Below are 15,624 nucleotides of genomic sequence, written 5' to 3'. Positions count from 1 at the left end.
TTTGATTTTGGTCCGGTGATACTGATTTTGAATTTCTGGCTTCCAGAATTGTAAGAATAAATTTCTGTTGTTTGTAGTCACAAGGTTAGTGGTAATTTGTTACAGTTGCCACAGGAAACTAATATAATTACTTACAAAAATACTTTTTAAATTACAAAAGTAATTTTCCACTAAACAGAATAGTTTGTGGTCATATTACTGTGATTTGCACTTATGAATTTCCAATAGGGTTCAGAATCATAGTATGAGATTTTATTAATGCTCAGAAAGAAAATTGTTCCTCATTTGTGAGGCTAGATAACTTTTTGAGGGCATTTCACCTAGTCCATAATGGTTCAAAATAAAGTAATGATTTAACCTGTTTTACCTTAGGTTTTGTGGTTCAAGAATTAAGTTAGTTGAAAGACATAATAAAGCCTTTCTGTTTTCCAGAATGAAGATTATCGAAAGTAATTCCTTGAAGATTCAATCTCAAATAGATCAAATCAAGCAGTGTAGGGCAGAGTATGACACAAAAGAAGTAAAATATTGTACTTTCTCCAAAGATCCTTCAAAACCTATTCCAGGTATTGTATTTTGTTTAAAATATTTGAGAGAAATCCTGAGTATTTCCAATTTTTACCTAAGCCACGCATTAATATAAATGTGCTGATGTATGTGCATCTTGCACGTGTGTGTTGTACACATAATTTTAGTCAGGACTCTAGGTAGATTCACGGGAATGGAAAAACAAACTCTAAAAGATTGAATTTCAGTCAGCTGGGTTATATAAAGTGTAATGCAGTGGCTCCTGAAGTGTGGTTTCCTGTATCAACATCAACATCACCTAAAGACCTCTTAGAAATGCAAATTCATGGTTCCCATCAGATCAGAGACTTAACTGTGTCAGAAACTCAGTGGGTGGAGTTCAGCAGTGTCTTAACAAGTCCTTCAGGTTTTTCTTTTCTTTTCTTTTTTTTTTTTTTTTTTTGAGACCTAGTCTCTCTCCGTCACCCAGGCTGGACGTGCAGTGGTATGATCTCGGCCCACAGCAACCTCCGTCTCCAGGGTTCAAGCGATTCTTGTGCCTTGGCCTCCCAAGTAGCTGGGATTACAGGCGTGTGCCACTATGCCCAGATACTTTTTGTGTTTTTAGTAGAGACGAGGTTTTACCATGTTGGTGAAACTCCTGGTCTCAAACTCCTGGGCTCGAGCTATCCACCCACCTCAGCCTCCCAAAGTGCTGGGATTAAAGGCATGAGCCACTGTGCCCGGCCACTTCAGGTTTTTTTGATGCACTCTAAAGTTTGAGAACCACTGGTATAATATAAGGAAAACTGTAGTGTATTAAGTTTTGGTGGATATTGTTGATTCATGTTGATGTCAGCATTCACTGCTTCCACATCTTCAGCATAATACTGTTACCACATTTTAAGAAATTGTAGTATATCCTGGAATTCATCTAGGATATGGAGAGGTTTTTACAATGAGTGGATAGAGGAATTACAGATATTCATCCTGGAAAAAAGAAAGACTTTGAGAATAGATAATGGTATTCCAAACTTTCAAAGATTTTGGCTAGTGTTTATTCTGAGGCAGGATTAATAGATAGAAATTTTAGGAAGCCAGATTTGGTCTTGGTGGAAGAAGCTGTGTCTTGAAGTAATGAGCTACTCTATACTAGAGGATTTCAAATGAGATTGAATAATCATCTTGTGTTTCATAAAAGTAGGGACTAGATTCACTTTTTTTTTTTTTTTTGCAGACATAGTCTCGCTCTGTCACCCAGGCTGGAGTGCAGTGGCCCGATCTTGGCTCACTCCAAGCTCTGCCTCTGGATTCACACCATTCTCCTGCCTCAGCCTCCTGAGTAGCTGGGACTACAGGCGCCTGCCACCACGCCCGGCTAATTTTTTTGTATTTTTAGGAGAGACAGGTTTCACTGTGTTAGCCAGGATGGTCTCGATCTCCTGACCTTGTGATCCGCCCGCCTTGGCCTCCCAAAGTGCTGGGATTACAGGCATGAGCCACCGCGCCTGGCCTAGATTCACTTTCAAATATAAAACTGTGACTAGCAAATGACAAATAAGATACATATTAATAAGTACAGTATAACTGACAAATTGGGACTAAGTGCTGAGAAAATTCTGGGTAAGGGACTGGTTAAAATCAAATAGAATCAATCCAGGTAAGTTTTTGGAGGAGGAGTATTTTGTGATATGTACTAAAGTCAACAATTGGCCCAGATGAGAAAGGAAGATTATTTAGGGCTGGGCACAGTGGCTCATGCCTGTAATCCTAGCACTTTGGGATGCTGAAGTGAGAGGATCTCTTGAGCCCAGGAGTTTGAGACCAGCCTGGGCAGACCCTGTGAGAGCCTCTCTCTCTCTCTCTCTCTCTCTCTCTATATATATATATATATATACATATTTTTTAAAGGCATTTGAAGAGAGAGAGAGTTATGAGTAATTAGAGGTGACAGTGAGAGAGAGGACTGAAGATTTGGCAGGCATTTATATTCTGTGTTGAGAATAATAAACTAATTAGTCTAGGGTTAGCTATAATAGGGTAATGAGAGATTTGTTTAGAGAGAAATCTGTTGACAAATCCTGAATTGTTAGGCAGAAGCTCTTGGCATTACTGAGTAACAGTGATATTTAGGGATCTTCAGGTGTGTTAATGAAATCACTAAAAAATTTTTTTTCAGATGCTAAGGTTTGTGTGTTCTCAGTCTTCACCGAGTCTTCATTGATAATGTTTAAAACTGCTAGCCTGAGGCTCGGTGTGGTGGCTCATGCCTGTAATCCCAGCACTTTGAGAGGCCGAGGTGAGCAAATCACCTGAGGTCAGGAGTTCAAGACTAGCCTGGCCAACATGGTGAAACCCCGTCACTACTAAAAATACAAAAATTACCCAGGCGTGGTGGCAGGCGCCTATAGTCCCAGCTACTTGGAAGTTGAGGCAGGAGAATTGCTTGAACCTGGGAGGCAGAGGTTGCAGTGAGCCGAGATTGCACCACTGCACTCCAGCCTGGGCGACAGAGTGAGACTCCGTCTCAAAAAAAATAAAAATAAAAATAAAATGAAATAAAATAAAACTGCTAGCCTGGCCTGGCACAGTGGCTCACGCCTGTAATCCCAGCACTTTGGGAGGCTGAAGTGGGCAGATTGCTTGAGCCCAGGAGTTTTAAGACTAACCTGGGCAACATAGCAAGACCCTGTCTCTATTAAATAAATAAATGAATAAATAAATAAATAACCTGCTAGCCATTCACAAGTTTATGCTGATTTTACTTATGTTCAGTAAGCTATAAGTACATACTATCATTTCTAATTGTTTCTTAACATAGTTAACTGTCTTTCTAAGACTTGCTCTTTGAACACAAGTGTCCCACACATGGCTTGGCCTGTTTGGTTTGTTCCCTTTTCCCGTAGGCATGACTCTACAAGAATCCATGAATCTAGATGCTCTCACTAAATATATGAAACATCTTGAAGATAAATATGCAGAAATTAAACAAGCTATGTTGATAAAATATGTGCCAGCTCAGAGGAAGGCTGATTTAGATGAAGAAATGATTGTGTTATTAAAACGGCGAGATGTAGCTGAAAATCTGAACAAAAAATTACAGTTTTGGTATGGAAGTTGATTATATGTTTTTAAAGTTTGGAGTTTTAATTGTGTTTATTCTGATATTCCACCATTTGATTTTAGGCTCAGTGTGTTATTGACGTTTTTTATCTTTATAGTCATCAAAGACTGCAGATAATTTCACAGGCACTTACTTCATGGGCAAAATCTGATATGAGCAGCCCATTTCAACACTTTGTGGAGCAAATTCAGAAAACCAAATATTTACAAGGTAGATTATCTATATTTTTAAATTAGTACCAATAGTGGAAGACATTTTTTTGCTAGCAAGTTAGAATGGGGTTTTCTTAGGCTGAGTTTAAATAAAGCAAAAACATACTTCAGCTAGTTCTCTGTTACCCTATGGGTTTCTTCCTTCAACAGCTAACAGGTAATTAGTAAAGAATAGACTTGGTAAGCCAAAGACAGAATGCCTGAAAATGTACATCAAAATAAACAGGAGGCCGGGCACGGTGGCGCATGCCTGTAATCCCAGCACTTTGGGAGGCCGAGATGGGCAGATCACGAGGTCAGGAGATCAAGACCATCCTGGCTTACATGGTGAAACCCCGTCTCTACTAAAAAAAATACAAAAAATTAGCTGGGCGTGGTGGCGGGCACCTGTAGTCTCAGCTACTTGGGAGGCTGAGGCAGGAGAATGGCGTGAACCCGGGTGGCGGAGCTTGCAGTGAGCCGAGATCGTGCCACTGTACTCCAGCCTGGGTGACAGAGCTAGACTCCATCTCAAAAAAAAAAAAAAAAAAAAAAAGAGGAAAGGCACAGGGAGGCCACCAAGTTTAGGAAGAGGTTGATGCTGTTAGAAACCATAGCAATACGTTGTTGGTATTAAACACATGTATGTTTATTGTTTTCTATTGATAAGTAACCTTAAATATCTTCCAGTAGTACTTTCAATATTTACAGGTGACCAAGGCATTGCTGAAGAACTAATGGAAGATGATCCATGCAGGGCAAAAGAAGCTGAAATTATGCTTCACTACATGGAAAGGCAAATATTTTAAAAGCTTTAATTTTTCAGAGTTACGTTTTTTCATAGATTCTTTGTAAATAAAATACCAGATTGGGAATCTAGGAGATTTTTCAGAGGAGATAAGAGGATTATAATGTTGATATGTTTTATTTATACAGGTTAAGCATTCCTAATCCAAAAATTTGAAATCTGAAATTCTCCAAAATCCAAAAAATTTTGAGCACTGACATGAGATAGTGATACCTCTGTTTTCTGATGGATCAATATGTACACAAACTTTGTTTCATGCATAAAATTATTAGAAGTATTATATAAAATTGCCTTCAGGCTATGTGTATATGGTATATATGAAATATAAATTTTGTGTTTAGGCTTGGATCCCATCCCCAAGATATCTCATTATGTATATGCATATATTCCAAAATATGAAAAAATCTGAAATCCAAAACACTTCCGGTCCCAAGCATTTAGGATAAGGGAAACTCAGCCTGTACTTTCCTTACATTTCCTAGCTATCAACCTGATGTTACAAAATGTTTTTGAGAATGTCTTCCTGATTCAGATTATTCTAGCCAATTCAGTCCTTTCTTTCTCATTATTTCTATCCCATGACTTATTAAGGAGGCATATTTCTCCCTAATACTTAAGTTATATATAGTATATAATAGAAGATTAAAGAGCTTTAAGACTATATTCTTTTTTTACTTTGTTTACTTTTTATCAAATATTACTTTCATCAAATATTTCAAGTATACATAAAAAATACAGAGAATAACATTAACAAAATGTTTTTCTGTGTACCAACTTGGCAAGAAATTAACATTTTGCAGTATTTACTTCAGCTCTTTTTGTAGAAGTTTGTTACAGTTGACATCCCACTGTGTATCATTCCTCCTATCTTCAATTCCTTTTCCCTCCTTTTTTCCCCTCACAGCTCCTCTGCTGGTGTTTAACATGCACGTGCATTTTTAAACATTTTTAATACATAGTAAGACTATATTCTTTAAGAGGTTAATTCATAGGCTATGAGGCTTATCTGTAATGAAAATATGTAATGTTCCTGTTCTTTATATGTTAAACAGTTTTCAACTGTTAATTGGATTGTTGGTATGGTAAAAAGAAGGGAGTAAATATAATTTGGGGCAGAGCACAAAAGCTCGTGTTATTTCCTTACACTGTAATGCTTCTCTAAGTCTGACAGTTTGATATGAGAGAAAAACCCTTGTTGAGATTGAAAGTTTTATGTATTTTGCTTAATATTACTTTAGTGGGTTTTCCGCCTGGGGCTCCACATTCATTTGCAGCACTATGTAACTTCTGTTTATCATAGTTTTATTAATTGTGAGGTAAGGACTGATTTGAAGACCTTTTGCCATAGGGAGAGGAGTAGAGGCTTAAGTTATCTTAACTATTATCTTTCCTTCTTGTGCCAATCTTTGATTGGGAGCCTGGTGCCTGGCAGAACAACATAGGCTTCTGAATACCAAGGACACCTCTTGATCTCCAATTTGGCAGCTTCTTTTTTTTTTTTTTTTTTTTTTGAGTTGGAGTCTCACTCTGTCACCCAGGCTGGAGTGCAGTGGCACAATCTTGGCTCACTGCAACCTCTGCCTCCCGGGTTCAAGTGATTTTCCTGCTTCAGCCTCCTGAGCAGCTGGGACTACAGGCACCTGCCACCACGCCCGGCTAATTTTTTTTTTTTTTTTTTTTTTTTTGTATTTTTAGTAGAGACAGGGTTTCACCATGTTAGCCAGGATGGTCTTGATCTCCTGACCTCATGATCTCGCATCCTCGGCTCCCAAAGTGCTGGGATTACAGGCATGAGCCACCATACCCGGCCCAATTTGGCAGCTTCTATCTTCAGTTAATATTTCCTTTAGGCGACGTTTCTAAGCAGATTGCCCTTCTTTCCTCTGATGCCAGTACTTTTTCATGTGGAGATGATATGTGGGGAAAAAAATCTGAGTCCATAATAAATTCAAGTTCTTTCTTCCATTCTCTATGGCTTGCTGTAAGTGCTATAGGAATAAAGTTTAGGATGATGTTCAAAGTCAGCTAGCAGGTGGGAGTTTTATTGAGACTTAAAAAAAACCCAACAGAGCATTAGAGAAAGATTTCAAAGAACATCTTACAGTGTGAATGATTCTAGTTATAGTTTATTAGAATTCCTTTTTGTTTTTCCTTGTCGTTATGCCACTATATTTAGTCTGTATTAAACATTTTTAATCAGTTTTTTCTCTTTTTCTTTGTGTCATTATAATGCATTATAAAATGTGATGGCTATAGATTTAACGAGTTAATCTCACTTGGTGAATATGAAAAGGCAGCTTGTTATGCAGCAAACAGTCCCAGAAGAATTCTTCGAAACATTGGTACAATGAATACATTTAAGGGTAAGCATTTCTCTCTGAACCTTATATATGTATGCAAATTTACTACTTTTTCTCTCATAAAATGGAAAAAGCATTAAACTGGGAGACTAAAGGTCTAGGCCCCAGCCCTTTCTCTACCATTTACTCAGTTTGCTTAGCAGTAACATTAGGGGTTTGATTAGATTTTCTAAATTACATTATGAACGATTTTAAGTATACAGAAAAGTATGGAGAAGCATTAACACCCATGTACTCACTATCAAGATTTAATAAATATTAAAACTTTGTCAAATTTGCTCCACATCCTTTTAAAACACAGCTTCCTTGTGGTAAATTGACATAATACAACAAATTGTACATATTAAAGTACACAATTTGGTAAGTTTTTTTTTTTTTTTGAGACAGAGTTTCATTCTTGTTGTCCAGGCTGGAGTGCAGTGCGCAATCTGGGCTCACTGCCACCTCTGCCTCCCAGGTTCAAACTATTCTCCCAAGTAGCTGGGATTACAGGTGTGTGCCACCACACCCAGCTAAATTATTTGTATTTTTAGTTGAGATGGGGTTTCACCATGTTGGCCAGACTGGTTTCAAACTCTTAACCTCAGGCGATCCTCCTGCTTTGGCCTCCCAAAGTAATGGGATTACAGGCATGAGCCATCATCGTGCCTGGCCCAATTTGGTAAGCTTTGACATATGCATACACCCATGAGATTATTACTCAAAAGTTCCCTCATGCCCCCCAGTATCCCTCTCTTCCTGCTACTTCCTAGTTCTCTCGCCCTTTCCTCACCCTAATTTATTTTACTTAGGATAATGGCGTTCAGTTTTATTTTATGGCTGAGTAGTATTCTGTGGTGTGTGTGTGTGTGTGTGTGTGTGTGTGTGTGTGTGTGTATTTTCTTTATCCAGTCATCCCTTGATGGACACTTAGGTTGATTCTCTGACTTTGCTATTGTGAATAGTGCTGTGATAAACATAATGAATGCAGGTGTCTTTTTCATATAATAGTTTATTTTCCTTCGGATAGATACCCAGTAGTGGGATTGCTGGATTGAATAGTAGCTCTATTTTTAGCTCTTTGAGAAATTTCCGTACTGTATTCCATAGAGATTGTACTAATTTACATTCCCACCAAAAATATAAAAGCGTTCCCTTTTCTCCACATCCTCTCCAACATCTGTTGCCTTTTGACTTTTTATTAATAGCCATTCTGTTTGGTGTAAGATGGTATCTCATTGTGATTTTGTAGTTCCCTGCTTTGTAGATTTCCCTGCTTTGGGCAGTATGGCCATTTTAACAATTTAACTATTTTTTTTAACCCATTAAACAGCCCCAGCTCCCCGATCCAACTCCCGTACTACCCTTCATAGCCTCTGGTAACCATCCTTCTACTATGTTCATGAGTTCAGTTGTTTTTATTTTTAACTCCACCAACAAGTGAGAACATGTGAAGTTTGTCTTTCAGTGCCTGGCTTATTTCACCTAACATAATGAACTCCAGTACCATCCATTTTGTTGCAAATGATAGGATCTCATTCATTTTTATGACTGAATAGTGCTCCATTGCCTATACCTACCACATTTTCTTTCCATTTGTCTTTAGATTGCTTCCAAATCTTGGCTATTGTGAATAGCACTGCATTAATCATAGGATTGTTGATCATATGGTATGCTCATGGGATTGCTGGATCATATGGTAACCCAATTTTTAGTTTTTTGAGGAACCTCCAAACTGTTTTCCATAGTGGTTGTACTAATTTACATTCCCACCAACAGTGTACAAGGGTTCCCTTTTCTCCACATTCTTGCTAGCATTTCTTATTGCCTGACTCTTGGATAAAAGCTGCTGTTTTAACTGGGCTGAGATGATATCTCATTGTAGTTTTGATTTGTATGTCTCTAATGATCAGTGATGTGGAGCACCTTTTCATATGCCTGGTTGCCATTTGTATGTCTTCTTTTGAGAAATGTCTATTCAAATCTTTTGCCTTTTCTTTTTTTAGCAGAGTTTCCCTCTTGTTGCCCAGGCTGGAATGCAATGGCGCAATCTCGGCTCACCACAACCTCCGCCTCCCAGGTTCAAGTTATTCTCCTGCCTCAAACTCCCTAGTAGCTGGGATTACAAGCATGCACCACCATGCCCAGCTTTTGTATTTTTAGAAGAGACAGGGTTTCATCATGTTGGTCAGGCTGGTCTCGAACTCCCCACCTTAGGTGATCCACCCGCCTTGGCCTCCCAAAGTGCTGGGATTACAGGTGTGAACCACCACGCCTGGCCATCTTTTGCCCATTTTTAATCAGATTATTAGATTTTTTTTCCTATGGAGTTGTTTGAGCTCCTTATGTATTCTGGTTATTAATTCCTTGTTAGATGGGTAGTTTGCAAATATTTTCTCCCATTCTGTGGGTTGTCTCTTCACTTTGTTGATTGTGTCCTTTCTGTGCAGAAGCTTTTTACCTTGCTGTGATCCCATTTGTCCATTTTTTCTTCGATTGCCTGTGCTTGTGGGGTATTATGCAAGAAATTTTTGCCGAGACCAATGTCCTGGAGAATTTCCCCAATGTTTTCTTTTAGTGGTTTCATAGTTTGAGGTCTTAGATTTAAATATTTAATCCATTTTGATTTGGTTTTTTTCTATAAGAGATAGGGGCCTAGTTTCATTTTTCTGCATATGGATATCCAGTTTTCCCAGCACCATTTACTGAAGAGACTGTCTTTTCCCCAGTGTATGTTCTTGTCACCTTTGTCAAAAGTGAGTTCACTATAGGTATGTGCATTTGTTTCTGGGTTCTCTGTTCTGTTCCATTGGACTGGGCATCTGTTTTTATTCAATTACCATGCTGTTTTGGTTACTATAGCTCTGTAGTAGAATTTGAAGTTAGATAATGTGATTCCTCCAGTTTTGTTCTTTTGCTTAGAATGGCTTTTGGCTATTCTGGGTCTTTTGTGGTTCCATATAAATTTGGGAGTTGTTTCTTCTATTTCTATGAAGAATTTCATGGTATTTGGTAGGGATTGCATTAAATCTCTAGATTGCTTTGGGTAGTATAGACATTTTAACAGTACTGATTCTTCCAATCCATGAACATGGCATATCTTTCCATTTTTTGTGTGTCCTCTTAAGTTTCTTTCATCAGTGTTTTATAGTTTTAATTGTAGAGCTGTTTCAATGCTTTGGTTAATTCTAGGTATTTAATTTGTGGCTACTATAAGCAGGATTACTTTTTTAAATTTGTTTTTGAGATTGTTGTTGGCATATAGAAATGCACTGATTTTTATATGTTGATTTTGTATCTTTCAACTTCACTGAGTTTATCAGTTCTAACAGTTTTTTTTTGAGACTGAGTCTCACTCTGTCACCCAGGCTGGAGTGCAGTGGCACAATCTCAGCTCACTGCAACCTCCGCCTCCCAGTTTCAAGTGATTCTCCTGCCTCAGCCTCCTGAGTAGCTGGGACAACAGGCGTGCACCACCATGCCCAGCTAACTTTTTTGTATTATTAGTAGAGATGGAGTTTTGCCATGTTGGCCGGTCTGGTCTTGAACTCCTGACCTCAAGTGATCAGCCCGCCTTGACCTCCCAAAGTGTTGGGATTACAGGCATTAGCCACCACACCTGGCCTCCAATAGTTTTTTGGTGGAGTCTCTAGATTTTCTTATTTTACTTTTTTTTTGTTTTTGTTTTTGTTTTTGAGACAGAGTCTCGCCCTTGTACCCCAGGCTGGAGTGCAATAGCGCAATCTCAGCTCACTGCAACCTCCGCCTCCTGGGTTCAAGCGATTCTCCTGTCTCAGCCTCCTGAGTACCTGGGATTACAGGCACCTGCCACCAGGCCTGGCTAATTTTTGTATTTTTAGTAGAGACAGAGTTTCACCATGTTGGTCAGGCTGATCTCGAACTCCTGACCTCAGGTGATTGGCACGCCTTGGCCTCCCAAAGTGCTGGAATTACAGGCGTGAGCCACTGCGCCTGGCTAGGTTTTTTTTTTTTTTTTTTTTTTTTTTCAAATATAAGATTACATCATCAGAAAACAAAGATAATTTAACTTCTTCCTTTCCAATTTGGATGCCCTTTATTTCTTTTTCTTGTCTGATTGCTCTAACTAGGACTTCCAGTACTGTGTTGAATACCAGTGGCGAAAGTGGGCATCTTTGTTGTGTTCCATATCTTACAGGAAAGGCTTTCAGTTTCTTCCCATTCAGTGTGATTCTAGCTGTGGTTCTGTCATATATGGCTTTTATTAGTTGAGGTATATTCCTTCTATCCCCAGATATTTTTCTGGTTTTTATCATGAAGAATGTTGAATTTTATTAAATGCTTTTTCAGCATCACTTGAAATGATCATATAGTTTTTGTCCTTCATTCTGTTGATATATGATACATTACATTGATTCATTTGTGTATGTTGAACCATCCTTGCATCCCTAGGATAAATTCCACTTGGTTATGATGAATGATTTTTTTAATGTGTTATTGGGGTTTGCTAGTATTTTGTTGATGATTTTTGCATCAATGTTTATCAGAATTATTGACGTGTAGTTTTCTTTTCTTATGTATCTTTGTCTGGTTTTGGTATCAGGGTAATACTGGACTTGTAGAATGAGTTTAGAAGTATTTCCTCTGCCTCTATTTTTTGGAACAGCTTGAGTAGGATTCATATTCTTTTTTAGATGTTTGGTAGAGTCAGAAGTGAAGCCATCAGGTCCTAGGCTTTTCTTTTCAGGGAGACTTTATATTACAGCTTCAATCTCATTACTTATTGGTCTTTTCAGGTTTTGGATTTCTTCATGGTTCAATATTGGTGGGTTGTATGCGTCTTAAGAATTTATTCATTTCTTCTAGGTTTTCCAATTTATTGGCATATAGTTGCTCATAGTAACCTATAAGGCTCCTTTGAATTTCTGTGTTATTGGTTGTACTGTCTCCTTTTTCAGCTCTGATTTTATTTATTCAGGTCTTCTCTCTTTTTTTCTTACTTAGTTTGGTGAAGGATTTGTCAATTTTATTTTTTTAAAAAAACTCTTCATTGATTTTTATAATTGTTTTCTTCATTTCAATTTCATTTATTTCTGCTCTGATCTTTATTGTTTCTTTTCTTCTAAAAACTTTGGGTTTGGTTTGCTCTTACTTTTCTAGTTCTTTAAGATGCATCATTAGGGTGTTTATCTGAAGTTTTTCTTCTTTTTTGATGTAAGCACTTACAGCTATAAACTTTTTTCTTAGTACTGCTTTCGTTGTTATCCCATAGGTTTTGGTATGTTGTGTTTCCATTATTGTTTGTTTCAAGAAATCTTTAAATTTCCTTCTTAATCTCTTCATTGACCTGTGTATGGTCAGTCAGGAGCATATTGTTTAGTTTCCATATTTGTATGGTTTCCAAAATTCCTCTTATTATTAATTTCTAGTTTTATTTCACTGTGATCAGAGAAGATGCTTGACATTATTTCAATTTTTTGAATGGTTTAATACTTGCTTTGTGGCCTAACATATGGTCTTTCCTTGAGAGTGGTCCATGTGCTGAGAAGAAGAATGTGTATTTTTCAGCTGTTGGGTGATAAGTTCTGTAAATATCTATTAGATCCATTTTGTCTATAGTGCAGATTAAGTCTGATGATTCTGTGTTGATTTTCTGTCTGTATGATCTGTCCAATGCTGAAAGTGAGGGTGTTGAAGTCTCCAACTATTATTGTATTGGGGTCTATTTCTCTCTTTAGCGCTAGTAATATTTGCTTTATGTAGCTGGGTACTCCAGTGTTAGGGGCGTATATATTTACAATTGTTATGTCCTCTTGCTGAATTGAGCCCTTTATCATTATATAATGACTTTCTTTGTCTCTTCTTATAGTTTTTATCTTGAAATCTATTTTGTCTATTCCTGCTCTTTTTTGGTTTCCATTTGCATGGAATATCTTTTTCCATTCCTTTATTTTCAGTCTATATGTGTCTTTAAGGATGAAGTGTTTCTTGTAGGCAACAGATCATTGGGTTTTATTTTTTAATCTATTCAGCCACTCTTTTTTTTTTTAAGACAATCTTTTTCTGTCACCCATGCTTTAGTGCAGTGGTATGAACACAGCACACTGCAGTCTCAACCTCCTGGGCTCAAGTGATCCTACCATCTCACTCACCCTGTCAAGTAGCTGGGATCACAGGCATGCACCACCACACTTGACTAATTTTTTAAATTTTCGTGGAGACAAGGTCTCACCATGTTGCCTGGGCTGATCTTGAACTCCTGGATTCAGGTAATCCTCCTGCCTTGGCCTCCCAAAGTGCTGAGATTACAGGTGTGAGCCACTGTGTCTGGTACACTCTATGTCTTTTGATTGAAAATTTAGTCTGTTAATATTCACTTGATATTAAGTAAGGACTCACTCCTGTCATTTTGTTATTTTGTGGTTGTTTTATGGTCTTCTCTTCCTTCTTTCCTTCCTTCCTGTCTTTCTTTTAGTGAAGATGATTTTCTCTGGTGGTATGTTTGAATTTCTTGCTTTTTATTTTTTGAGTGTCCATTGTATGCTTTTTGATTTGCAGTTATCATGAGACTTGCAAATAATATTTTATAACCCTTTATTATAAACTGATGACAACACTGATTGCATAAACAAACAAAAAACTAACAAGCAAAGAGAAAACTAATAAAAATTCTGCAGTTTAACTTTGTCCCCTAGGTTTTTAATTTTTTGTTGTTTCTATTTATATCTTATTGTACTGTCAATGTCTTTAAAAGTTTTTGTAGTAATTATTTTTGATCAGTTCATCTTTTAGCCTTTCTACTTAAGATATGAGTAATTTACACACAATTACAGTGTTATAATACTGTCTTTTTTGTGTGAACTTACTATTACCAGTGAGTTTTGTACCTTTAGATAATTTCTTATTGTTCATTAATATCCTTTTCTTTCTGATTGAAGTACTCCCCTCAGCATTTCTTTTTTTTTTTTTTTTTTTTTTTTTGAGGTGAAGTCTCACTCTGTTGTCCAGGCTGGAGTGCAGTGGCATGATTTTGGCTCACTGCAACCTCCACCTCCTGGGTTCAAGCAAGTAACCTGCCTCAGCCTCCCGAATAGATGGGACTACAGGTGCACGCTGCCATGCCCAGCTACTTTTTTGTATTTTAGTAGAGATGGGGTTTCACCGTGTTGCCCAGGCTGGTTGCGAACTCCTGAGCTCAGGCAGTCCTCCCGCCTTGGCCTCCCAAAGTGCTGGGATTACAGGCGTGAGCCACTGCACCTGGCCACCTCAGCATTTCTTAAGGGACAAGTATGATGTTGATGAAATCCCTCAACTTGTTTGTCTGGGAGAGTCTTTATTTCTCCTTTGTGTTTGAAGGATATTTTTTGCCAGATATATTATTCTAGGGTAAATGTTTTTTTTCTTCAACAGTTTAAACATGTGCTGCCACTCTCTCCTGGCCTGTGAGGTTTCCACTAAGATGTCTGCTGCCGGACATATTGGAACTCCATTGTATGTCATTTATTTTCTCTTGCTGCTTTTAGGATCTTTTCTTTATCCTTGACCTTTGGGAGTTTGATTATTAAATGCCTTGAGATAGTCTTCTTTGGGTTAAATCTGCTTGCTGTTCTATAACCTTCTTGTACTTGAATATTGATAGCTTTCTCTAGGTTTGGAAAGTTCTCTGGTATTATCCGTTTTGTTTGTTTTGGATTTTTTGAGACAGTGTCACGCTCTGTCACCCAGGCTCACGTGCAGTGGTGTGATCTCAGCTCACTGCAACCTCTGCCTCTGGGGTTCAATTGATTCTCCTGGCTCAGCCTCCTGAACAGCTGAAACTACAGGTGTGCCACCATACCCAGCTAATTTTTGTATTCTTTAGTACAGACATGGTTTTGCCATGTTGGCCCAGCCCATCTCAAACTCCTGTCCTCAGGTGATCCGCCCTCTTCGGCCTCCCAAAGTGTTGGGATTACAGGTGTGAGCCACCGCACCCAGCTAGGTATTATCCCTTTGAATAAACTTTCTACCCCATCTCTCTCTTTCTACCTCCTCTTTAAGACCAATAACTCCTTGATTTGCACTTTTGAGGTTATTTTCTAAATCTTGAAGGTGTGCCTTATTCTTTTTTATTCTCTTTTCTTTTGTCTCCTCTCACTGTATATTTTCAGATAGTCTGGCTTCAAGATCACTAATCTCCTTGATTAATTCTGCTGCTAAGAGACTTTGATGCATTCTTCAGCATGTCAATTGCATTTTTCAACTGCAGAATTTATGCTTGTCTCTTTCTAATTATTTCAATCTCTTTGTTAAATTTCTCCGATAGGATTCTGGATTCCTTCTCTGTGTTATCTTAAATTTTGTTGAGTTTCCTCAAAACAGCTATTTTGAATTCTCTGCCTGAAAGGTCACATATCTTTGTCTTTCTAGGATTGGCCCTGTTACCTTATTTAGTTTGTTTGGTGAGGTCATGTTTTCCTGATTGGTCTTGATGCTTGTGGCTGTTTATCTGTGTCTGGGCATTGAAGAATTGGGTATTTATTGTAGTCTTCACAGTCTGGGCTTGTTTGAACCTGTCCTTTTTGGGATGGCTTTCCAGATATTCAAGGAGACTTGGGTGTTGTGATCTCAGTTTTTGGTTACTGCAACCATATCTGCATTAGAGGTACCACCTTTGTGGTTTTGGATAAGATCCAG

The 15,624-nt window shown here is 38.0% G+C and overlaps 1 protein-coding gene across 7 annotated transcripts in view; it reads left to right on the top strand.

The window, feature by feature from the left end:
• The window catches only part of CLHC1 (clathrin heavy chain linker domain containing 1), a 68,521-nt gene that overhangs the window by 22,546 nt on the left and 30,351 nt on the right, over positions 1-15,624 (top strand). For 5 of the 7 annotated variants that reach the window (XM_030827978.1, XM_030827971.1, XM_030827972.1 and 2 more), the window contains 5 exons: positions 433-566; positions 3,414-3,615; positions 3,729-3,841; positions 4,534-4,618; positions 6,887-6,993. In XM_030827978.1, the coding sequence (XP_030683838.1) occupies positions 433-566; positions 3,414-3,615; positions 3,729-3,841; positions 4,534-4,618; positions 6,887-6,993 (641 nt within the window). The remainder of the gene's footprint in view (positions 1-432; positions 567-3,413; positions 3,616-3,728; positions 3,842-4,533; positions 4,619-6,886; positions 6,994-15,624) is intronic. The other 2 variants (XM_030827975.1, XM_030827976.1) reach the window with 1 other exon arrangement.

This window comes from Nomascus leucogenys, chromosome 14 (genome assembly GCF_006542625.1).
Source record: "Nomascus leucogenys isolate Asia chromosome 14, Asia_NLE_v1, whole genome shotgun sequence".
Taxonomy (NCBI): Eukaryota; Metazoa; Chordata; class Mammalia; order Primates; family Hylobatidae; genus Nomascus; species Nomascus leucogenys.
The sequence above is the reverse complement of the archived record's forward strand: the minus strand, read 5'-3'. Positions and strand labels throughout refer to the sequence as shown.